Source organism: Numida meleagris, chromosome 3 (assembly GCF_002078875.1).
Source record: "Numida meleagris isolate 19003 breed g44 Domestic line chromosome 3, NumMel1.0, whole genome shotgun sequence".
In the NCBI taxonomy this organism is placed as follows: domain Eukaryota; kingdom Metazoa; phylum Chordata; class Aves; order Galliformes; family Numididae; genus Numida; species Numida meleagris.
In genome coordinates, this window is record NC_034411.1 from 26986303 (window position 1) to 27012682 (window position 26380).

The following is a 26380-nucleotide window of genomic DNA, read 5'->3' on the forward strand; positions in this document are numbered from 1 at the left end:
AGGAATATGATTTGAGACAGCATCCACAAGGTTCTGTACTTAAGAGCAATTTCTTTGTGTAGAAGCAGGAAATTCCATAAGGAAATGTCACTAACTTTGTGTTTTAGATTTCAAGTTCAGATTTTGTGGGCTTCCCTGTTGATTCCTGCTATGTGCATGTTGTTTTTAACGTTTTGTTGAAGGCTTAGTGAGTACTGATTAGCTAGAGAAAAATTAAACCTTTAAACCACTTTGTGATAGTAATAACTGATGAACTTACTCATGGATCTTAAAATTTGTGCTTCTTTGAAGGGTCAGGCCTTAACAGAATAAATTTTGACCACTCAGCACAGCTGCTTTTTGAAAGAGCAAAATGTCAGTTCTGTATTCATCTATTCACAGTTAATTTCTTTCCATTAGTTTCCTACCTGAATAGAGAGATGGATGTTTTTCAGTTCCTGCTGGCTCACTTTGGTGCGTTGTATATTCTGCCCTATCAGTTCCTGCCCCCACACACTTTTCTCCCTGCTAAATGTCATTTTCTTTCAAATGGCTGTAGGGTGTTCTGTTTTATATTCAAAGGAAGTGTTTAGGAGCCCTGACTGTCTATGTTGAATGCCAGAGTATATTGAAAAATAGCATGTGTGTGTTGATTGGCAGCAGTGAGCGAGGTTGCCACCAGGAACTCTGTTGGCTGGAATTTGGCTATGGTGTGTGCATACGTGTGTTATCCAAGGTGAGGAGGGGCTTGGTGATTGGGATCGCTGTGTTTCTGGTAGGCACCTTTTTGAACCTCAGAGGCACACCTGGGTAATGGAAACCAGAATGAGGACCTGAGGCTTTCTTGCTGCTTGGAAATGAAATGGAGAAACAAGGGACAATGGTAACGGCTGCGCAGGAAGCCCAGCTCTGACCTTACCTGCTGCCAGGCTACATGGGGAGGCTGCATATGATGCCATCTTTTACTAGCAGCTTCAGATATCAGTTTCTGCTGACATCATAATGACAACCTTTCTGAACTAAATACTTTCAAGGCTGTTCAATTATATACATGAAGGAGAGAGCAAGATGCCCTTGCGTGGCTATTTTTCATCTTAATGCATCTGGTGAAGGTGAAGGAAAAGGCAAAAGAAAGTATGTTGTCAAACATACAGATCTGATATCTGAAAGTGTTTCTTGAGGTTCCCGGAAGCCAATCATCAGAGGTATACAGGAAGAGGTGTTGGTTTTCTTTTTCTTACCAGACAGTTCTGTTTTTACTGAAACCTTTGAAAATGGATGAGTGAGCAGGAGTCTCATTTTTAGACTGGGAATTCATTTTTCGGAACAAAGAACATTATCTTTATTAGTGTTCACATCATCTTTATTAGCATTCACTGAGAATGACTGTTGCTAGAAAGCACAGGTGCTCAAATACATAACGGCATTGGTGTTATACTTAGCAAATTGCCCTTTGGTGTAGTAAATGACTTTCCAAGAAGTTTACAATGCACTCAGGCTTTGTTTTCTTACAGATGATTATTGTGCTCTGATCACTCAATGAACATGTTTTTTCATATCCAGCTGGAAATTCCAGACTTCAGTTATTTCTACTGTAAGGTCCTAGGAGTATTTATCTAATGAGAAAAGCACAAAACAGTTTGATTTTTATTATTTTCTGTGAAAAGAAGGGAGAAAGAAAAGTATCTAGACCTTCCAAAGAACTCATCAGGGAACAGAAACTATGCATAGCAATCTTTCAGTCACAAGTGTTTTTTGTCTTCTGAAAACAGAGAAAGCCCTGCTCCTCATTCTGTCAGAGTCACTGGTAATAATTGGTTCTTAAGTGGTAAGTCTGCTTCTGTTGCCAATATCAGTAATGTCTGCAGAACTCAGTATGTAAGCAGACACAGTCATCTTATTCAGTATTAGTCAATATTCGTGTTACTTAATATTTTAGTCTCCTTTAGGAAAGAAAATAATGAATGGAGACACTATAATGGTGAGAGAGGGGCTGCAGTATAGAAGTTCTGCGTTACCATCTTGCCTTTAAAAATTAAAATGTACAGACATATTCCTCAGTATGTGAACGTTTTACCAAAAAAAAAAACCCCAAACCAACAGATAATGTGAGTCATTTTAATCTTTGCCTTTTTCATTTGTACCTTAGCTTGAAGTTTTCTATTATGTATGTAGTTCAGGAGTAAATTTGTCTTATTACCGTATTTTTGGAGGAAGGGCAAATATGAGGATGGAGAGCTGGGTGATCTAACCTAATGTCATTGTCATAAGCAGAATACTTGCTATGTATTTTCTCCTGGAAATATGAACTGCTGGAAGTCTAGGAGTCTAAGAAATGAATGCAATGACCTCTACTCCATATGTCTCTATCAGCTGGAGAAGTGGCAGGAGGCTGGTAACTAGCACCTCAAATGAGGATCATAGCAGCAAGCAGTTGCATTGAAATTCATAGTGAAAGGACTCCTGGATATCTTTTTTCCTCTGGAATCTGGCCATCTGAGCATTTGCAATGATTTGAAGTTATTTGGTAGTTTTTCTTGCATTTTCTTAGAACAAAGTCACTGTCTTTCAGGTGTTGGTAGAGCATACTGCGCAGTAGGGCTCCAAGCCCAGCTGAAAATATAACATGCCACTGCAATGCATACGATGAATAGAAGAGACAGCCAGTTGGTCCTTCCACAGGCAGACAGGGGAGCTGTATGACTAACTAAAGGAGGAAGCCTTGCCTCTCACCCTGTGAGTTTAGCCAAAGAGTTGTTTTGTACTGTTCAAGAATTAGATATTTGCTGTGTTGGAGTATGGAACGGAAAAAATCATTTGTTTGGCGTACTATATTTGTTAAAAGTGGAAAAAGCAGTGAAGTAGAAATGTTGTAACTCAAGGTGAAACGGAATTGATGGGACATATGTGCTGGGTTTGTCTTTTAAGGTTAGCAAGCCTCCTTCAACCCTTCCTGGATTATTTGCAGAGGAAGTGTTTGGAGAGGTTGCTTTGGCACTGGGTGACAAAAATGGCACTTGTCATCTGCCCATCTCCAGGTGTGTGTGCCTGGTGCCTTGTCCCACAAGGAGAGTGCTCCCTGCCAAATTATGGTGCAAAAGAGATGTGCACCAGTTGCAAGACCCTCTGAAAACAGCTGTTGTGTGCAAGGGAGTACCAGTTGCATGGCAGATATCTGCACTGCTGGGACTCCTTCCCACAGGGATCTGCAGCCCAGCTCTTCAGGACAGAGCCATTGTGGGGACGTTGGCCTATTAGGGCCATCTACCCAGCTGTTTGCTGTTGCAGCCTTGAGTCTTGCGGAGCCTACAGGCTGCTCTGAGCTTTATAGCATCTCTTCGACTAGACGTTGCCAGTGACTGCAAGTTAAATGGGGCAAAGCAGTCAGTGGTAACAAGGGCTAGTTAGCTGACAAGAGAAAAAGGCTGAAGGTTCTCCCAGCTAACACAAACCAAATATGTTTGAGTGCACAGAGAACGTGCCTGAGGCTTAAAGCTCCTTGCAAACACTCCTGCTCTGTGCAGCCTCACCTCAAGCATTGTGTGCAGTTTTGGGTTCCACAGTGTAAGAGTATTACACTATTAGAGAGTCTCTGCAGGAGGACTACAAAGATGTGAACAATTTAGAGGGCAAGATGAATGAGGAGGGGCTGAGGATTTGCTCAGCCCAGAGCAGAGGAGGCTAAGGGGTGGCTCATGGTGATCTATAGCTCATCACAGGGAGCAGAGGGGCAGTGCTTTCTGGTGACAGCAACAGGGCCCGAGGGAATGGCACAGAGCTATGTCAGGGGAGGGTCAGGTGGGCGTATGGAAAGGTTCTGCACCAGAGGGCGGTGGACGTGGAACCACCGCACAGCCCTGGGCAAAGCTGTCAGAGTTCAAGGAGTAGTTGAACAGCGCTCTCAGGCAGAGGATTTGGGTGTTGGGTGGTGCTGTGTGGAGCCAGGGGTCAAACTGGATGATCTTTGTGGGTCCCTTCCAACTCAGGTTATTCTGTGATTCTGTGCTACGTATTGTTTTATAACAAAACAAAGCCCCCTCAGGAAACCACTGGTGAGTGGGGACAATGTTCACTTGAGATGGTTCATGCCACTGCCAACCAGCTGTGCTGATCTCACTCCTGGGGGGGGACTTTTGATCAGTGTGGGAGGTCTTTAATCTGTGCTCTTCCTATACCTCCAGGAGGAGGAGTTTCTGTGACAAAGAGTGACCAGACTCCCTCTGCTTTCCAAAGCTGTGGCTCTCTTGTGTGGAAAGGCTTGTTCAGAGCTGTGCACTCTTATATTGGGAGTTTATTGCTTGGAGAGGGTGGTTTTTTTTGTTTGTTTTTGGTTTTTTTTGCATCAGGATTCATTCACATAAAACTGCGTGTTGGAGTTGGGATACATATACTGAATTACCTTTCAGCGAGAAAAAGTTTGTCAGAAACTATACTAGATGGTACATTTTCCTATTCCTCTAGTGGTAAAGCAGGTGGAAGTGTTTAGAATTTCCTTTGTTGCCAGGGGTATAAACAATGTCACATCTTAATCAGGAGGTTGTACATTGTCTGTTTGGAAATACCAACTGGAAAAGGGTTTCATTTTTAAGTCCACTTAAGGAAAAAAAGGAGGGGAGGGGAGGGGTCAATATATGCATCCTTTTCAGCCTTCACACTGGATGATTTTCTGCTTTAACTTTTATGCAGCAGATATTTTCTGTACCTAGTTTAAATTGGCAAGGAACATAGAGAATCCTAAGTGAAAGCCTGCTCTGCCAGCTACCCTGGGGCTGTTTCACATCCTTCTCAGTGGCAACCAGCAATTGCCTGCTCCTTTCCTGGTCACCTACAGATGTCAAGAGTTTGCGTACTAGGGGCATGATCCTGTGCAAAACAGCTGTGGGGAAGAGGAAGGGAGATCCTGTAGGGATCCCTGTCTGTCTCTGTATGTTTGCTGGATGCCATCTGTAGTACTGCAGGGAAGGAAAACTTGCATCTAAGAACTTTTGATGCTAGAGAGTTGCAGGGTTTGGAAGGGACCTCTGAGATTGTCTATTCCAACCCCTTGCTGAAGTGGTTCTCTACAGCAGGTTGCATGGGAAATGTCCAGGTGGGTTTTGAATATCTCCAGAGAAGGAGACTTCGCAACCTCTCTGGGCAACCTGTTCCAGTGTTCTGTCACCCTAAAGGTAAAGAAGTTTTACCTCATATTCAAACATAACTTCCTATGTTCCAGGTTGTTCCTGTTGCCTCTTTCCCTCTCAGTGGGGACCACTGAAAAGAGCCTGGCCCCATCCACTTGATTCCCACTCTTTAGACTTTTGTAAGCATTGATAAGATCCCCTCTCAGTCTTCTCTTTTCCAGTCTTAACAGGCTCAGATCTCTCAGTCCTTCTTTATAAAGGAGGTGTTCCAAAACCTAATCACCTTTGTAGCTCTAAAAACATGTTCTTCTCTCTGTATCACCACAGATACTGTGTATTCCTTGGGTTTGCTGGCCCTATTTTGTGCTGCTTATCTATACTGTTTTTGAGCAAAGCTCACTTACATTTCTTACAATACTCTAAAAAATATATATATAAATTTCTTTCTTGCAGACGCAAACCACATTTGTATCAAATCTTAATTGTTTTAAAAAGGATTGAATTGCTATAGAAAGGAAGAGAGCATAGCAAGTTTGACTTACCCTTTCAGTTAGATTTTCTGGAGATTTAGAAACATACGCATGTTAAACTTCTGCCGTGCTTATTTGTTACTTAAGCCCTACGATGATACTGTGAAGGGTGGTAGCTAAATAAGCTACAGTTGGAGGGTATTCTATTCTGCTAATTAGCTGTAGCAGTTACACTGAAAAGTATGTTGATAATTCTAGTGTCTTATAAGAATGAAATAACTCCTTAAGATGCCTTACCATCTCAGAGCTAGAAACTTATCTAATCCTTACAATATGTGTTGTCATTGCATGTGCATTGGGTATTGATTTAGACTTTGCTTATTTCTCCACCTAGATCTCCTGCAAACTTTTGATTGTAGAAACTCCATTTTAGATACAGCAGTATCCAATTCTGATGCCATTTAATTGATCTGTGCACATGGCAGAGCTGGTGTCTCATTTTACAAGCACAGTAGTGTGTACAGTGAATCTGGGAATTCTTTATGTAAGCAGCATTGTAGCTGAACGATAATTTGTTTCTTTTTCTCTAACACAGTAAAGCAAGGAGGTATTGTAAAGTTGCAGTACCAGGAAAAGGTAGAAGTAGTATACACAAATTATGTATTCCAGCAGGTACTCATTATTTGCCTACATGAAGTACACCATTAGTCTGGGATTAGCTGGAAGATGTGGAAGAGACAGAAATCATGGTTTTAGGTGTCATTCTGAGCACTATTATTACAGGGAAGAACTAGTGAAGCAGTTCTGTATCCAAACAGCACCTTAAGGAAATCATGTTTCTTATAGGGTAGGGCAGGTGTGCTCTTCAGCACTGATGGGACTATAATAAGCTGTGAGATGAGTTGCAAATAATGCTGTGACTGGGAGAAAAAAAAAAGTGTGTTTCTGTATCATTAAGGACAAAACCTTATACAGGTTCTCACAAATGAATGAATAAATTCTGAATGTTTCCTCTGATGTGTGAACTCCGAAATTAACACCACTGATTTTTGCACTCTAAGAATAGTACAGCATGTCAGCAGTGAGGGAGGAAGGAAAAGGAAAATCAGAAGAAATATAAGCTTCCAGCCTTCCGTAACTTCAGAATTGCTTGAAGCTTAAGCTTTGGAGCGTACATGGTTGTGTCTGTCATTGCAGAAGTTAACTAAATAGCCCTGCATCAGCACTGTAGTAGAAAATTACTAGTGATTGGCTTTGTCCCAACCTGAGAGAGATGCTTACTGCAGGAAAACAAGTATACAAACAGGACTGTATTTTCTGACCTCAGCACTTGTAAGTGCTTATCTTTGCTTGCAAGCAGGATCTGTTTGGACTGATGGCCTTTTAATAAAAAGTATAGTGTCTAGGTTTCAAGCTAAGGAGAAGGAAAGCCACTCTGGTAAAGCTGATATGCCCTACCCAAGTAGGGGAAAAAATACACCTGAGAATAGTGTAGATGGCCTGAATATGACTGGAACATAGAAGCTGAGTGTGAGCATCCACTGACTACCGTAGAAAGTAAGGACTTGTCATCTCATCTCTGTTTCCATTGGGGAACTCATAAGCCGCTTTTCCAATGTTATACATAATAGCAGTTTGGCTGAAAATACTCCCCCGAAGAAAAACAAAAAATGCGAAACTAGAATATATTAAAGGCCAAGGGAGAGACCATATATATTTTTTTCTTACTGAAATTAAACTTTATCAAACTACTTCTATCAAAAAAGAGGCAAAACAAAAAGTCACAGTGCTGCAGTATGTGCCTCTCCTACCAGCTGCTGCTCTTCAAATACGTTACATGCATTTTTTCCATGAAATTCAAAGGCCTCTCAACAAATCTTATTAAACTTTATTGCCACTTTCTCTTGTACATGACAGCCTCTGCTAACAGCATAATTGGCTGGGGAGGAAGTCGCTGTGTGTCTTGTTCTGTGCACAGTCCCTCTAAATTCCTTCTGGCACTGACAACGGCTTTGGTATGTATTGCGAACAATGCTGCTTATGCTTGCAGCACTTTAATAGTGCCATTAAACTGCTTCTCCAGAGTACACAGTAATCATCATTAAAGCATGTAGAGTTTGGTCTTTGAATGGAGATTGAAGCAGGACCAGTAGTTTCTAAAGTTTAAGGCTGCAGTTGCGTGGAGGTTTTATATAACAAATACCTCCAGCCTTAGTCAGGGCCACTTGTAGTGAGAGTAACTATAGCAACAAAACAAAGTTTCTGGCTAATGGAGGAATATTTCCAGCCAGTAGGACATCAGTCTGTGATCCAGCTCCTGAAATACGCTTATTTATCAATTTTTTGTGGAATGCTATTTTGATAGTTACTGCCGTGTTTTCAAAGACTTCCTTAGAAATTTTCATTTCTTTGCTTTCAGTGTGGGATTTTTTTTTTTTTGCCTAAAATCTGTGGAGGGACTTGTTCCATTTTTTCCCTTTGAATTGAAACATTCTAATTGTTTATTTTTTAACCTGTTTTCGTAAAGAAATGGAGATAATGCAGGTGGGCTTTCTATAACATTAAACACTTCTGAAAATACTGTCTGATTTGAAACAGGTTTTAATGGAATGGTGACATCCCATTAACTAATACTGTTGCCCAAGTTTACCAGGAGCAAGTGGCTGCATGGGGTAACCCAGACAAGGAGATGCAGTGCTGGGCTGTGCTGTGCTTAGGCTGGCAGCAGAACAGAGAGCACACGTGTGGCGGGAACTGCCACCCGGCTCATGGCTCTACAGGGATGGACAGGGAGGGGGAAAAGTTGTAGGGAATTAAATGCCACTCGGGAAATGGGCAGTTTATTGCATTTAATGATGAGTCTTGTAAATACATATTGTCTCTGTGTCTTATGTGGTCATTGGCATGCGTAAGAGATAATAACAGAATGAGTAAGGAAGGTAATGAGGGATGCTGCAAGAGGTGATCAGTGCAGCCGTCCAAATTTGCACATGCTGGAGGTGCAATAAAGGCTGGAGACTCAGGAGAGTCCTCAGGTATCAACCTCCTTTGAAGATGAGGGAATCAGAGCTCCTCCTAGGTTTTCACAGAAATCCTAGCCTAAAGGTGACAGCCATTTATGTAATGGCAGAAAAAGTTATTATTCCATAAATAAAAAGGTCTCATAAAACTTCGGCTGAGGGCTTTTCTTCTGCCAAACCAATGTTATATGAGGAGCAGGAGTACATTTTTAAAGGAAGAATGGCATTTGCTGAAGCAAGCTGAAATTGTGGTACTGGACTCTGGCCTTGCCACCTCAAAGCTGTAGTGGCATTTGGACAGTCTGTGTGCAAGTGTCCTTATCCCAACTTAATAAACCAAAAAAGCACTAGTTTTTAAAGAGATCCTTGACCCTATGCTAGCTTGTCTGAATAACTGTCTTTTCTAAAGTTCAGCAATTTTCTGTTCAAGTGGCTGAGAGAGAGATTCAGTGTACGAACGTCCAATAAAATTATTATTGCACTGGAGTGTATCTCCTCTTTCAAGCAACAGCTTCTTGCTCCTAATAATTATCTAGCCATTCAGCAGCAAGAGCACCATGCAAGCAAGTGGAGATGTGGAAAACAAGGGGAAGCAGAGAAAAACATAGTCTGTTATTTGCTTTGTGAAGGACTAGAAAGTCTGTCTCGTGCACTTATGTAGTTTTATGAGGCTGTTCCTGCATAGAATCGTAGAATCATTAAGCTCGGAAAAAAACACTAAGATCATCTAGTGCAACTATCAACCCATCACCACTGTGCCCACCAACCAGTGTCCCTCAGTGCAACATCTACACATTTCTTGAACGCCTCCAGGAATGGTGACTCCACCACCTCCCTGGGCAGCCTGTTCTGAGAGAATTAGAAAGTCTAGTAATGCATCTTTTCTCCATGGTAAGAAAGATGCTGTTTGTCCACCAGTAAGCTTGAAGGAAACAGTTGTTCTCTTGCAAAACTGCATTTCCTAGATAGTATATTGCTATAGTAAACCATATCAACCACACACCCCAGCTCCTCTTTGTCCTTGCCAACATCCTCGTGATGCATCACATGTTTTGTGATCACTTTGTACACCAGTGAAATGCTGGGGCAGAGCGGAGCACCACTTTAACAGGGAATAGCATAGCAAATGTCAGATTAAGCTGTAAGGAAGAATAATCTGCCCAGCTCAAGTTGGTGAGATGGTTGTAGAGAGGCAGAATGTAAAGGCCAGTGCTGGAGTTCTACCGTATCATATGATTTAACACCTGCGTTCACATAAAAATGTGACATAGATTCTTTAATATCTTCAGTTAATTAAGACTTGGGGTTTACATTTCATCTAAAATGATTTAATGGTTCTAACAAAATATGGGAGCAGGTATTAAAAAGGATGAATCTTAAGGGGATGAATGTAATCTTAAAGACCCAAATAAAAGCAATTTAGTTCAATGTATGAAGGAAAGCTGACCAGATATTACTGAATCCATCTCTTTCATTTGATGGTTGGAATTTTTCTTTTACTCCCCCTAAGTCAGCTGCAGCACTAAATCCTATAATAGAAACCTTCTAAAATTAGTAGAACTGGCTGAGCTTTCCATCTTGCTGCACTGTTCTGGTTGGGATTATTAATGAAAACCTGAACTTTTGCCTTTCTCTCTCTGTTTTATAAATTAATAATAGAATGAGTTAATGCAGGCGGTAAGTTTCAGGCTTCATTTTATATCATATCAGCTTGTGTTGTTTTCCCAAGAGTATTTAACCTTGTGTTGTTCTATAGCAGCTTTAACAGTAGAGGGTTTTTTTTGGTTTTGTTTTGTTTGACATAACTGCAGAACTATGCTCTTGATTTCTGGCCCACAAATTAATGCTTGTGGATTGGACAGGTTCATCCCTTGGATTCTCTGGAGCAAAATTCCTAAAACTGTAGATCACAGCTTCCTTCAGGATTGTAATAGCATTAGCAGATAGCGTTGCAGCAGTCAGCAGTAGATCAGAAGCAATCGTGGTTGTCCCTTCCTTCTTATCCCAGCCCACTATGCTTGTAAAAAGTAATCCTAGGTGCTTTGGAACTGGTCTGCATTCTAAAATGTCAGGAAAAAGTGACTGAGGACCCAAGCAGAGATGTAACGCGGAGTGGTTATGTTGTTTCTTTCACTCCTGTAATTCAGACCTCCTTCCTGAGTAGCAGTAATAAGCAACAGAATTGGTCATTTGGCAAAGTGAGTTGCAGTATGATTTTTATTTATGGCAGCAAAAGAAAAATTTGTCACATGTCCTGAGGTGCAACAACCCATGGGAGAGGAGAGGGAGGAATGAATCCAGCCTGCTGTGCTTTTTCAGTTGCAGTTTTGCAGCATAGGCAGTGAGGACTGGTACACCTGAACAAAACCTCTTGTGTCTGCTGCTACTGGTGCTACCCACAGGGCCAGTGAAGCATGGTATCTTAAGGTAGGGGATGGTGGTTCACTGTGGTGCAGAGCTGTACCAAGCTGTGCCATGCAGCCACATCAATGCAATTAGCTAATTTAACAAGAGAGCACATGCAGCTTAGGGGAGAAATGTTTCAGTGGCTTAATCCGTTTCCCAGGGTTGTCTTTGCTGGAATAACTTCAACAGAACTATACTATGAAGCAAATCAAGTAGATTATGTTTTACAACTTAAGTAGTATCTAGATGATAACTTTTACGGGCTTGGAAATTTATGTGCTAGGATTGTTGCCATGCAGTGGCTTTGCAAAGGTGATATTTTTGTACTTCATGGGCTTCAGATGCCCATTGGCTGTAATCCTGAATATAAAGATCAGAATTTGTATCCCTTGGAAACAGCAAACCACGCTTAGAACAGATGGTAGTCTGAAATACATGGATCTGCAAGGTTTACTGAAGCAGACTTCACCAGATTTGAGTGAATTAAGTGCATGACGTTATTTACAGTTTTCAGTAGAGAAGCTTTAGGATAACTGGAATCACACTAAAAATCCTGCGCTTAGGCTGACTGGATAGCAGGTATTACCTAGAAAATAAGTTCGTAAGTGGAGAGACCTGACAAACAAAGCTGTGAGCTTGGCATAGAGTGGGAGCAGAAGGGAACTGGGGAAAATTTAGCAGGAAGGCCTATATCTATAACAGATCTGCCAAATGCAGCTACTGTGGAAGTTTATTGTAAATAAGGAACAAAGTGGAAGAAAAAAGCACAAGGAACAAATTCAGTCATGCCATAAGCAATCACAAATCTGACACATCAAGGAATCTGTCAGCTTCTAACAGAGATTGTGTTTCTCCGAATTTATCTGTTCTGTGTCTCATTCATGCTAGAAGTGCCCTGAAGTTCATGTGTCTGTGCTTTTAGTTACTTCTGCAGAGACTCCTGGAGAAAGATACTCAAAACTGTTGTCTTGAATACTCTGTACAGGAATTGACCTCAGAGACATAATTCACAGGACTGTACAGTTAGCATGTTCTAACTTATGCTGCCGTTTCTGCTCAGGAAAATGACTTGTGCAAGCTGATGCAGGATTTCCTTGAGCCACTGGGTAGCAAATATCATAGTTATCCTGAGGAAGGATATAGTTGCACGGTGATGGGATTGCACAAGTAAAATGCTCTCACATGCCTCCTGAGGCAGGATGGCAGTAGGCTGCACCAGCTCTTTATGTCACCCACTGACATCGTCTCTCTTCTAGCTGTTTCCCTGGGTAGCCACGCAGAGTGGGTTGCGGCTGAGTCAGAACCGCAGAGTACGTGGAAGCATTAATTCACTGCTGCAGGTTTGAGGAGCTGCCTCACCTAGGCAGCATCCCTACCCACCCCCTTTTTCCTCCCTCCAAAGGTGCTTTTATATGGTAGATGGACTTGATACTTTCACATGCTCATGCCCTTTCTCGTACCTGTAATTTAGCGTAATTATGACTTGACAAATGCATGCAGTGTGCTCTCATCACCGTTCAGTTTGGTACATGTATCTACTGAGGTTTTCATAGCTGGCTACTCCATTTCTCTTCTGCTTAGGGTCATCTCGTGCTGCAGCCTGATAAACAGGGTAATTACTTGAAAAAGGATTACAGCTCTGTATCTTTTCCAGTAAGGCTGAAGGAAGCTATTACTTCATATTCTGTTAAATGGCACGTGGTAATTCTAAACACCTTCTGGATTTCTAATGAAGTAAATTGGATCTGTTCAAGAACAAAGAACGCTGATTTTTATCTGTATGTTTCAAGAGTTTTTAAGCCCTTCTCTTTACAACAGGATTTAGTTAAGGACATATAGCTACAGTCAAGAAAAATAAAAAGTGTCACATTCTCCCTGGATGCATCTTGGTGCTGGGGATCTGATGCAAAATGTCAAATTTCAGGTGCACGCTATGTATTTGAACTGTGCTTCCTCTGGATGTCATTCCCTGAGGGAATTAATTATGGTAGGATATATCACATGCACGATGACAGGCTCTGTTAAGCCTTCCCGAGGCAAAGCTGCCGATCAGGTCAGTAAGTGCCTGAGTGCTTTCAGTTGCATTGGAGTGAATAAGGAGCTTTGAACAGTGACTTTGGGTATCCTTTCAGCAAGGTACTTCAGGACACAATAATGCAAGTACAATGCCCTTATTGTGGTGGGAGCAGGGAGGAACACTCGCCCCGTGTTTTCAATGTATTGGTTTAGAAAGGAAGGGAAATAGGAATTAAATTCTGTGCTCTGGGTTATAGTTGGCTTTCCTGATGACCTCATTCAAGAGGGAAAATAGAGGCATACATAAATGTGAAGTATTTTTTATGCCTAATGGTAAAACACAGGGCAGATATGATACTATTATACTTTGAGGTTGACATCTGTTCCTCCCCTTCAGACTTATTTCAAGGAAACACTGGTACATGCTGCTAGCTTATCAGAAGGCACAGATTATAAATACACGCATTTATCCTAGTATGCTCAGTTCTCTTATTCTGCAGAGAGCTCTGTACTGAATTACCAGGATACATGAAACAGAATAAATGCGGGGATTTCATTATGTCCTGACAGCACAAGCTGGTGCGAGGGAGCTCAGTCCAGCCCCTTTCTGTCTCCGTCTTGGTTGGATTTGAAGGTGCAGCATCTGCCCCCAGGCACCTCGTAGATCAGCTGCAGGGCTGCATCGCCAATCCGCGTCAGCAGCCCCGCAGAATAAGCCAGGCATTTCCATGAAGGGCTTCTCGGCACAAAGGGAAAGGGAAAATATAAAGCTTTTCCGCGTGAAAGGCTGGGGCTTGCTGTTTGTCATCGCTTCTGTTCCTTTCCTTTTTTCAGTTGCAGTATCCTTATGGAAGATCTGAACAGTTGTGGGTTTGTTTTTTTTTTTTTTGGTGAGTCACCGAGAGTCTTTTAAGCAGCTCATTTCTTTTTTTAATTTGCGGGCTAGAATTCGGAAAATCTATGGTTTATTTAAAGGGATAAGGGAGGAAGTCAGCTGGTACCAGCTGATCAAATTGCACTGACGCTGTACTTCACTTCTGGGTTTAACTGAGGCGTGCTGGTTTTAGGGAGATGAAGACAGCCTGCCTCAGCTTTTCTGACTTGAAACTTGAGTGCAGATCCCCAGCTAGTATGAAAAGATGAAAATCATTCATTTCAGTAGAACGGAGCTGACTCCCTTCAGTTCTCTTGTCCTGATTGTTCAGTTCCTTGTACCTGTTTCACTGCAGCTGTTAGCTCCAAATTATGGAATAGAGCTCAGTTCTGTAAAGCACTATGGTGTTAAAAATATATGAAGATCAATGGTTGCTAAGTGCTGGACCATTTCTCCAGAAAACAAAACGCCTCAGTAACCCGTGAATGAAGAATCACAAAATGAATCCGAAACCACTAATCCTGTCACCTGTACTGTATCAATGAGACATTTTTTCAACAGCCAAGACTATTCTACTCTCTTTAGTATTTAAACTGTATTTATGATTGGAGACTGAGGGGTGTTTTCAGGCTACTACTGTTAAGAAGGCCAAATGTTGCCATTTTTGAATGCTTAAAATGTAACTAACTATGCATGTTTTCCCGCAAGGATTTTTTTAATCACACATGCAGTGCTTGAGGTCTACAATACTGTGTCATCTTTTATCAGCACATCTGGAAGACCTGTCATATTGGGAAGAGAATAGGTGTAACAGATACTGCAGAAAAATAAACCATTAATCTGATTTAAGGTTCTATCTGCCATGGATTATCTCTTTTTTTTCTTTTTAAACCTTGGCTGTGTTTCTCACCTTTCTCTTGAGGTTTTCTGTTTTTGTTGGCAGTTCTTAGTGAAATTTGTTGGGTATCTCTGACAGGCTGAGAGACAATGCTGGTGTTTCTTTGTTAGTCAGGAGCAGTGACTCAGCTTATTTGTACAGTGTAATGTGCACCTGCTGAAGTCGTATGTGCAACACTAAAGTTTCCAGCAGAGCTGAGACATGAATCTTCACCTCTATAATAGAGCCTGCAAGATTCTGAACTCTATTTGTGTTCAGCGGGACTGTATGCAGCTCTCTCCTAAGAAAACCTTGTGCTGAAGTAGTTATCAAGGAGGCAAGCTGTGAATATGCGTTCTGTGAGTAGGCTGATGAGTACAATCAGGATTTTTTTTTAGGAAGAACATCTAAACTACTGTTTTATGCTTAGTTATATGTTTGTGTTGAGAAAACAAAAACTATTTAAGTTAAGCTGAAATGCTTAAAGGGCTTTACATGCAATGCAGTGTCTGTACATAGACTGAAGAAACTGGATTTATTTAAAAAAAAAATTACAGTTGATTAGACTGTATTTCCATTGTGTGCTTAAATCGTCACATCACAGAAGAGCTTGGGCTGGAAGGGACCTTAAGGCCCACCCAGCTCCAACCTCTTGGTGTGGACAGGGCTGCCCCCCACCAGAGGGCTGCCCAGGGCCCCACTCAACCTGGCCTTGACATCTCCAGGGATGGGGCACCCACAGCTTCTCTGGGCAGCTGTGCCAGCACCTCACCTAATTGGAAGCATACAGGGCTATTTGCTGTATGTCTTGAGTTTGGTTTTGTCACTGGATAATGGGTTGTAGAAAGGTATGAAGATAAGATGTCAGCCTGTTGTTGCCCATACTAGGAAGGTAACATGACGAAAAGTTGCCAAAGCTGCTGGTCTGCATGTTCTCAGACCTAACAGAGATTAAGACCTGACCTTGCAATTAGCTTTGTGCAGCGTGAAGAACAACCATAAAGGAACTTCAGTAATATGTCTGCAAAAACAAGCTGTGGTGAAGAAGCAGCCCACTGCTGCCATGAATGCAGTTTTATCATTTTCTTAAGGCAAAGTGCTGTGCAGCACCAAGTGGTAAGCACAGGTTTTGTTAGGTTAACTGAATCTCACTGGTAAAGGAGGGAGTGAACGTGCAGCAGCATGTTCCATAGCACTTCTGGCTGCTGAAGTCTAGCCCTAGGTCTGCCTTAAAGGTCATGTTCCTGTGTCTTCCTGCTGCTGTGTTCAGCTGGCGATGGTGCTAACGCAGAGTGCAATTACATCATGGCTTTGCTTTGCAGATGTAGACAAATATTCCTGCTGGTAGCAAAATATCCATTTCTTTCTCTCAGATTTTCTGCAGTGAAGTCAGCAGTTTTGTATCTAATTACCACAGTATGGGTTTGTTCTAGATTCTGTGGGGCTTTCTCTGAAGTAAAGGAGCTTTTATCTCCTTGCTTCACTCCTGTAACTTCCTTCACCTTTCCAGCATGCCTTTGCCTTTTTTTTCAGGCTAGCATAGAAACTTTCTCTCCCATAACTTGCTGAATGACATCTTCTCACAAAAAGTACTGTTTCTGAGCTGTCATACTATATGGTGGGTTGCCTTAGCCAGAACACAGGCTGAAACTTGCCCACATGTACCTCAGAGACAGTATCCTGTAGTGTAAATCCTTGGCTTTTGGCAGATTGATTTCTGTCGTCACCTCTATTGAGAGGCATGGACAGTGAGCTCGAAATATCAGTGGACAGGCTCTGGCCCCTCTAGTGTTACTCATGTTTACACTCTGTCCTCTGCGAGGGACTCTTACAGTCTTTCTCCTCAAAAAGAGTTTGATCTACCAAGGTCCTTAAGCACATGCTTAGTTTTAAGTGGAGGAGTAATTGACTTGTTGATTTCAGCAGGACTACTCATGCTTAAAGATGAAGACCTTTTGTAAGTGCTTCTCTGGAGCAACGCCAAAATGGAGTAAATCATATTGCCCCAAAGCAAAGTCATAGAAGGAGTGAGGTCTATTTGACAGCAGTGCATAATGTATTTAAAAAAGAAACAAATGTTTTTTTTAAACTAAGGATACTGTTTTCATAGTAAAGCCGAATTTTGTGTGGCTCTCATTTCCTAATACAGTGGATGTGTGATGCAGTTTTGCTGTTAGCTCCAAGCATCACTGATATGCAAGATTTTGTCAGGTTGGGTAGAGATGTTTAATTAATCCTGTGGGGAGAGTTCTGCTTTACTGTATTTTGTTGTATGATTTATACAACTGTGAGTATGCTATCGCTTCTTATTACTTTGACACTAGGTTAATTAGAAGGTATTTCACTCTATTTTAGTGATGTGACTCAGGATTCAGACTTACCTTCTCAGGCAGAAGACATGTACTTGGTTGCATTTTAAGGTGACTTGGAGGCTGATGTTGAATGCTACTTCAGTAACTGGAGTCCTGATGTCCTTTCCTCTAAAAGCTGCCTAAACTGCATCATCTAGAAGCTTTCCTGAAAAACACAACAGTTGAGAAGTGTAATTGAAGCGTCCAGTTCTGCAGTCTTTGGGGAGAGGAGGAATTGGCAGTGTAAAAAGTACTTCAGCTTTGTCCTGTAAATGCTCTTTTCTTGTCTGGCAGGATCTCAGCTCAGCAATTAGAGAGCCTAGGCCTGGTTTCCTTTTCCATTTCTGCAAATGGACAGTCTGGTGGTTGTGACAGCATGGTAACTCTCAGTTCTGCCCTTCCAAATTAATTCCCATTTAATCAGAACTGGCTGGATTTACCCAAGGGCACATCTGATGACATCCTGAAGGATCAGGCCCAAGAGATGAGAAAATGTTTTAAAAGTGACGATGGTTACATGGGGTCCCAACCTCCTTTCCTTCCTGTCCACAGATTACTCTGAAGTTGAGAGCACCAGCGTTAAGAGATTAAATAACAAAGACGGTAGGAAGATGATGATGAAGAACCTTTACAGAGGTCATTCCCACTGTCTGCCCTGCAGGGAGAAGAACTGAAGTGCAGGAGCTGAAGTGACTTGCCCAAGACTGGCCCTGAGGCTGTGCCAAACCAGGGAACAGAGCATAGCTCTTGTGTGTTATATGGGCCATATGATTGTGGCCCCACTGCCTGCCCTCAGTGCAATGCAGTGCACCGAGGTTTCCGGTACGCCCCTGAGATGGTGCTGCTAAATGCACATTTTTGTGTAGCTCCTGGCATTTGGAGGCTTGAGAACTGTCCCTTATTTTCCAAGGTGCTCATGCAGTGTCCAGTGCAATGGCAATTATTCCTTGTAGTTGGGCCTTGTCAGAGAAAAAAAAACAATTCACACACAAAAAAAACCACCTGCAAATTAAACCTCATTTTAAAACCTTTCAGAATGTTCCAAAGCAATGTCTAGTATATAGTCCTAATGGAAGAAGTTGATGTCAACACTCCGCATAGCAGGACTGTAATCTTCTTTTTCTGTTTAGTCTGAAGGTAGTAATTTGGCTGTACAGTCAATTAACATCAGTAAAGCATTGCTGTATCTGCATGATGGAAACCTCCATCCAGCATCTTGTGGCAATGAAAGTAAACAGAAAAAACGAGCAGCTTAGACCTGATGGCCCCAGGCAGGTCAGATAATCCTGGTGAGTTCTGCCAAACTGTGACTTTGTCACACCTGTGCGTGAAATGCAAGTGTTATGAGCAAGGTTGGTGCTTTTCCTTCAAGTGACAAAGTTGACATTTCTCTTCTATGTAACAATGGCATTGATAGTATCGAGATTGAGCCATGGCCCCGGTCTCCAGTTCTGTGTACTCATATCACCTGCGCTTTTGGAGAGCAGCTTTTAGTCAGACATTTCTTGTTTCCTGGTGAGAAGGTTTGTGGGGATCAGGGTAACGTCTTGGTTTTTACCAGCATTTCTGTTCAGCTGAGCCAGATGCTTTCATTCTCTCAGGAGTTTGCTTTCAAAACCAAAATGAGAAAAATTCCTTTGTGCTTAAGGTTTCCAGGTTTTGCTATAAACAGTTGTGAAAATTACCTTAGTCTTTACTCAGGCTAGATATAGAGTGAAATGCATGTGATTTTTGATGACACAAAATCATTTGCTTGCCAGTTCCTCATCAGAGCGAGAGGAAGGTGGAAGTTCCTTTCAGATGTATCACCCAAAGGATCCTACATAATACAAAGGGATAAAAGAGACCAGGGCTTTCGTCAGCTCTCCTAACAGCTAGCTCGATTCCTACGTTCTTAACAGAAAGCAAAATTTTGCGAATCTTGGCTTCAAAATGAATGATCTAATTGAAAGGAAAAGGAAAAAGAAAGAATGCTGGTCACCCATTTTTGTGCCCCGGATTTTGGAGTATAACCAGATATGGCTTACTTCTAAAGAAAGATGGAAACGAAGACTTTCAGTGCTTTCTTTTCCAGCAAATAATTGTGTTGTTTCTTCCAGTAGACTATTATTTGCTTTATTGTAGTTTTTTTAAGTGATGACCTGCCTGGGGTTAGTGGATTAAGGGGTTCTGTTGCAAGACCTCTTTCTAACTGTAAGTAGCAGTTTCTGGGTGGACTCTATTAATGTTGAATCATATTTGCACTCTGCATCACAAATGAACCTTAAGGAACTGAACGACCAAATAGGACTGGCTGCAGACATGTTTGTCTTGAGAAGTAACGTTTTGGTCCCTGCATAGTTTCCTTTCTACGCTATGTGCAGGAACTTTCTAGGTGCTTTTAGTTTGGGGCTAAGTCTCGAAAATTACCTTCATAATCTAAACATTTAAATAGGCAAGAATCTACCCCTCTGAAAGCTGTCCTCATCCTGTGCACTGCTGTTGCAGTTGTAGCTTGTGGAGCAGCAGTAACTGAATTGGTCTTGTGGAGAACCTGGGCTCTGAACAGGGCATTCTTCTAAAGGAGATGTCATCTTTGAATCTGCTTGTTTTTGTGGGCTGAGGCTTGTGGTTCTTGTCTTTATTTTTTGTTGATATTGGGGGAGAGGAGGGGGATAAATGGGCAATGAGCCCATTTGTATGTCTGTAAAAGTATATGACCAATTTATTTTTGTAGGGAAAGTGATAGATTGCATGGCACAGCATGAAGTTATAAAAGGAGGTTGCAGTCAGCACTGCTGGCATTAATTTAACTAGAGAATGTGCCCTTAAATGTCAGGAGACTGCAAGAAGCACTGAGTTATTTGAGAAGACAGCAACTTTGATGTTGATGCTATCGAGAAGAATGTAGGAGATGAAAAGCAGCTTACCAATTTTGCCATTTTTTTCATATTGATAACGTGACAAGAGCTTTAGCAGGTGCCCTGGGAAGGTTAATCGTTGTGGTAAAAGAACTTGAACTAATTGGCTCATATAGGTGACTCACAATTGAAGCTAAACTCAGCAGCTGATGAACTCAATAGCTTATTCGCTGTGAAGAAACTGGAGTTGCAGATACACTTTCCTCTTGTACTGGCAGATAAAACAAGACCAGACAATCTGGGTTATAAAAAGAATTCGAGCTGCAATTATATATATGCTATCTCAAAATGTAAGAATGGCCGTTCTTGATCAAACAAAGGGCTTCTCTGTCTTCAGCAAGGCATCTGGTGAATGCACAGGGAAAAGCATGCAGAAATGTGGCAGGAGGATGATCCTTCCCCTTATGTGTTATCCCTGCTTCTGTCCGCTGAGTGGTTCAGAGGCTTTCCGAGCCAGACGTTGCATTAGGCTGTGTTTAATGCCTCTGATGGGTCTGTCATCCATGAATTTATCTAATCCCTTTTTGAACCTGTTTGTGTTTTCTCCCAGAACATTCCTTAGCAATGGGTTTTGCATTTTTACTTTTGCACTGTATGAAAATATGCTTATTTGCTCATTTAAAATCCACAGCTTCACTGCTTTATTGGATATCCCCTATTTCTTCAATTAAAACAACACAGACTGCTTTTATTTCCTTATTTTCTTCATGCTATTCATGATTTTATAAATCTGTCATCTCTTCTCCCGGTCTCTTTTCCAGGCTGAGAAGTCCACTTACCAGCTCCGTGCACAAAAAGCATTCCCAAACTTTCATCATTCATCTCATTTTCTCTGTCCTCTTCCTAGATCTGTTAAATCAATCTATATTCTGTATCCACTTGAGCCTCCTTTTGCATCTGCTACCTTAATGGGGAAGAAGCAAATTTAAGAGTTCAGTGCTTGGGGAGCATCCTTGGGCCATCTACCCACTCAGGTCATGGCAACCCTAGGTTTTCACTGGAGCTGGAATGGTGTATTTCTTTGCCTTTCTTTATGGGAAAGGGCCACATGTAATACTAAGAGGTAAGGGAGGGTGAGCTAGGCTGTGCTGCCCAGTGGCACTTGCTGTTCCCACACCCCATTAATCTGTCACTGGGTAAACTGCATTTGCTATCCTCAGAGCTGCGACCAGGACTCTAGTTTCTTTCTCCAGGCATAAGGCTGTAAACACACACAAACAGACATGCACATGCATCCTGTCAATTAATGAAGGGCACACGCAGACTGCAAATATTAGTTGCAGAGGTTCAGTATCTTCATCCTAAGGTCGATAATCGTCTCCATGAATTGGGATGTATTACTGCTGTGCTTGGTGACCGAGTTTTGTTTGCCTCTTTTTCCTCCGTATGCAGATTCAGAAAAAAAGTCAGCAGTTGTGTGTGTAGGTGGGCAAAGTCTGGGTCAATAAGGAAAGACTTTGGGGAATTATGAACTTAATCTGGTAAAGCTCAGAGACATTGATTAATTAACTTCATTAATTGACAAGCTCTGATGAACTGGAAGGGCTAAAAGCAGACAGTGAATGACAAAACATATAGATAAGTGACAACATAATGCTCGTTATTCCTAATTTAGTCTCTCAAGCTCAAAATCAGTGGAATGTGTTGTTGTTTGTTATAGTATTTGTATTGTTTATTGCTTGTAATATGATAGGACATAGAGATCCCATTGTGGTGCTGTAAAAATGTATCATTACTACAGTTGAAATTAAAAACTCCATCTTAAAGAAGCTTTAAAATCTCTTAATTAACCATTTTATAAATCTGAATATATTTTTAGAGCATCAACAGAGTCAGTAGGTTACTACTAAACATAGCATCTCCCAACTTCACCCACAGATGTGCTCATAACCATTTCACTGTAATAGTGAAACCTAATTTTCCAAGCTTCACAAATGAATTTATCTCAACAATGTCAACTATGTACAGAGTTAATGTTGCTGGGATCGATCAGTATCTTTACTTGTGGCAGTTACTTGACCTTATGGCAGAGAACAGAAGCTTTTGATACTGTCCACATAAATGTTAGAAGAAAACCTGTGTTGAGAGGGAACTTACCGAGAGTAAGGGCTGGTTATTTTCCACTGTTGCTGTCCCTGAAATTGTGCACATTACAAGAATGACTTGGGGGTTTTTTGCTATCTTTTCCTATGCTTATGTACCAGTAATTTATGTATTTGTTTTAGCCCAAATCTCTCTGTTTTCATTTTCAGAGGCTAACAGAATTACCAATGACTATATTGATAATCTCAGGGCTATTTTTATATGTGGAATCTCTTTAAGAGTCTGCTCTGCTAAATATTACAAGCATCATACAAAAGTACAGTAAAATAATATTAAGAAAATACAATAAAGTGAGATCTGTGCATACATAACTTTTGTTTATGCCCCTGAGAGTTGTGTGCAGACGCTGATACAGCACAATACCCATTAGATTTATTTGTAGCAAGAGTGCTATCTCAGTAATAAAATGATAAACTTGAGATACAAATGATACCGTGCCACCTACTTCAGTGATTCTCTGTATTTTTATTTATCTATTTTTACTGTTACGAATCTTACTAGAAGCTGAGAAATGCAAACAACATATAGCACATACAATGCAATGATTTTCTTTCCAGCTTGCAACTGTCATGTTTAATTCCATCATTTACTACTGTTGTCAGTACAGCTTGATTCCTTTTGCCACTTGCGGTCTTCCTGTTTGCCTTCTGGTTTTGTTCATTATATTATTGCATGATAGCATGAACAGCAGTATTACACAGTCTAATTACCACAACAGCTAACTGTGCTTGGTATCTCTGAGATCTGGTATTGTTCCGTTGCAGAGACCCTTGTTAAAGTTGTGTTATTTCTTTCTGTTATTTTTTTAACCTTTGAGTGCCTGTGTCTTACAACTGATGATAATATTCTGCTGAAATACTGTTATGTTTTTTGTTAGGGATTTGCTCTTTTCCTGTATTTCATTAGTTGTTCTCGCTCTTGAGAAAGAACTTTGCATCTTCATCCAAAGAAGTTGATACGTACTCAGTGTAAAAGCAGCAGAATGATGGAAAGAAGAATGTAGTATTCATCTTCATAATGTTTATCTGTAACGTTTAAGTATACTGTGTAGTGATTTTAATTTCTGCAGATAACTAAGCCATCTATATCCATACAGATACAAAATTAAGGAGGAACAGTTAATGTATCCCTCCTGCATAGTAGTTTGACTGTTAACAGATTATTCATTCTTATATTCTTCTATTTCATTAATGTTAAGAGTGTTATCCTTTAGCATCCATGATTGTGGTGTTATTTGGGGGTTTAATACGAATATTTTCTTCTCGAGGCCCTGGGGTCCTTGACCAGTACTCCTCTGCTGCAGTGGATGTCATACATTGGTTATGAAGGTCTTTCACTTTGAAAGTTTGTAGTGGTTTAAAAATATTCTGTACTTGTAAAATAGCATAGATTGTTCATTGTATTAGGTGCTTGGACTAGTAGAATATTTGTCAGAAATGAATTGCCAGAAGAGGAATGAGTGATGGTGCAGGCCCATTCCTTCACAGAACAGCGTCCAAAGAATCTTGTGTGCCTCTCCACCAAGCCCATAGCTTCTGTTTGTCCAATATCATTGCTTTCCAGAAGTTATCCTGTCTTGCTGAAGAAACTTTGAAGACTACCAAATTTACTGTGTATGCAAGGTAGATGTTGCAAAGGTTATTTGTTTTCATAATTGCATGTTTACATTTACTTATCATCTCCATTTGGTAAGTTTCAGCTTCCAACAAAACCTTGAATCTTCTGATTTTCTGCTAGATCAAACCTCACAGTTAAGTACCTTTTCTCCATTACAGGCTGAAGCAAAATATTTTTTTTGCTGTTTGCTCACTGCAACCTCCCTTCAGGTAGTTAGAAGCAATAAGGTCTCCTCTGAGCCTCCTCTTCTCCAGACTGAACAATCCCAGTTCCCGCAGCTGCTCCCTATAAGGCTTGTGCTCCAGACCCCTCACCAGTTTTGTTGTCCTTCTCTGGACACGCTCCAAGGTGTTGATATCTTTATTGTAGTGAGTGGCCCAAAACTGAGCACAGTACTCGAGGTGCGTCCTCACCAGTGCTGAGCACAGGGGGACAATCTCTTCCCTACTCCTGCTGGCAACACTATTTCTGATACAAGCCAGGATGCCCTTGGCCTTCTTGGCTACTCGTGCACTCTGCTGGCTCATGTTTAGGCAAGCATCGACCAGTGCCCCCACATCCGTTTCTGCCACACAGTCTTCCAGCCACTCTGCCCCAAGCAGGTGTTGCTTGGGGCTGTTGTAGCCAAAGTGCAGGACCCGGCAATCGGTCTTGCTGAACTTAAATGAACTTAATATGAGGTTGCACCTGCTTTTGTCTCCTTCTGAAGTTGTTTGGATTCCTGTAGGCCCCACTCACAGAACTAGTTTTAAGGTTTTTAGCATTCACCTGCTAGTGTTATTATATCTGTATATACACATATATTGCATCTAGTGGATGGACGGCTAGCTCTGTGGAGCTGATTCAAAATAGATAGATCTCAGACTTTCTGAAAACATTTAAAGCAGAAAGATACATTTACTATAGTACATAAGAAGTAAATTCAGTGATCCTGGCACTTGAAAATGTAAAGCATGTTTGTGAAAGATAGTGTTAAAAGCCATGCTAGCAACAAGTGGTGAGTTGTGTCATTACTGAATCTGTCTTCTAACCTGAGCTTGACCTAATTCTGCTGAATTCCCATGGTCTGTGCAAGTATGTATTCTCTAGGTACAAGAACAGTAGCTATGCTTACACTATCTAGAACAGAACCATACCATTGCTATCAGCTGCCTTGCCTAGGGTCACAAGATGATGCCAGGTGGAGTGAAGAGGAAATATTTCCTTCCTGTGAAGCATTACATAATTGTTTGAGTGTATGAAGTGTGTTGGGTTTTTCCCCTACATATTGTATGAAATTTGTTATGTAAGTCGTTGTCATAGGAGGATGGCAGACTGAAAAAGCATTCTGGTTTCTGTGTTCTGACAGTTCCTTTAAATTTTGTTTTTAATGCTGTCCACAATAAAACGAGATTCAGTGTATTCTTCACCTTCACCTAGCATTGTAATGCATTGCTTTTAACACTGTCCTGCCAACTTTGTGACACAAATTTGACTGTTGCTGAAAAATACTGGTAATCCTCTCATCTCCTTGTTTGGAATCAAAGTTGAGCCAAATGAAATGTTTTGTGTTTCAGTGTTTTCTTTTAGAGCTGGACGTACTAAGAAAGCAGAATTGCTTGCTGCCAGGATCTTACTAGAGTGATACTGATTCTCAACGTTTATGAGGTGCCAATAAAACAGAAGTTGTTCTTTTTCATCTTGCAGCTTACTCTTCACCAAGGTAAAACTGGAATGGATACATAAAGGACCTGAGGAGGCTCTGGTGACATGCAGACGTATGTTGCAGATGTGGCAGATGGTATATAATGTTTTACAGCACAGGTAGGCTTTCTTCACTGTCCAACAAGTTCAGATTTCACAATGGGGATGTAGTTATCTTCTCTAATTCTTCTGATACTTAAATTACTTTGCAAAAAGGGTAACAAACAATACTGTTAAAACAGGAAACAGAAGTAGATTTTTAGCCATGATAAAAAAAAAAAAGCATTTAACAGTGCTGGATTATCTATGTTCTCTTTTTCTCATCTGCTTCCCCTCCAAAAAGACAAAAGTTTAGAAAGTGTGAAAGTTAATGGCTTGGATTTTCTTCCTTCCCTCTTCCTTTGTTTATTGTCACAGTCATTATCCCAGTGTACAGCCCTTCCCCCCCCTTGGAAATATTATCCCAACACTATACTTACCTCTCAGCTGTAATTTTCATAGAGGTTGTGTTTGGAAAATACAACATGCTTGACAGCAACAGTCATGGCAGCCAGTTGATGAAAGTGTTATTGTTCCCATTTGTGAGTACATTTACACAGGCTTTATAAACACCAGAATGGTGTTACAGAATGATGCATGTCTAGGTACAAGTTGTCCTTAAGGGATTCTTAGTAATTCCATGTTGGTTTAGCTAATGAGCAGCAGACCACACACTAGAGATATTTACACAGCACTAGAAATAGTCTCTTACGCACTGGAATCATTGATTTCCATAGGCCTTAGTCTCTTTAGCTGATGATTCAATCGAGTACTTCTCACATGAATAATCTTTATACCCACAAGTCGTCCTCATGAAACTGGTCAAATCCACACCGAACAGATGGAACTGGATGTGACTTACTGTTGTGAGGTGGGGTGTGCAGTCTTGAGACTGAAGGGATTGAGTTGGAGAACAGACAAA

At 41.1% G+C, this 26380-nt stretch overlaps 1 protein-coding gene across 7 annotated transcripts in view; it reads left to right on the top strand.

Moving 5' to 3' along the window:
• The window catches only part of TTC7A (tetratricopeptide repeat domain 7A), a 168130-nt gene that overhangs the window by 85754 nt on the left and 55996 nt on the right, over positions 1-26380 (top strand). For all 7 annotated transcript variants that reach the window (XR_002437364.1, XR_002437363.1, XM_021392818.1 and 4 more), the window contains one exon: positions 25423-25539. Coding sequence is in view for 5 of the 7 variants with exons in the window: in XM_021392818.1 (XP_021248493.1) it covers positions 25423-25539 (117 nt within the window). In the remaining 2 variants the exon portion in view is untranslated. The remainder of the gene's footprint in view (positions 1-25422; positions 25540-26380) is intronic.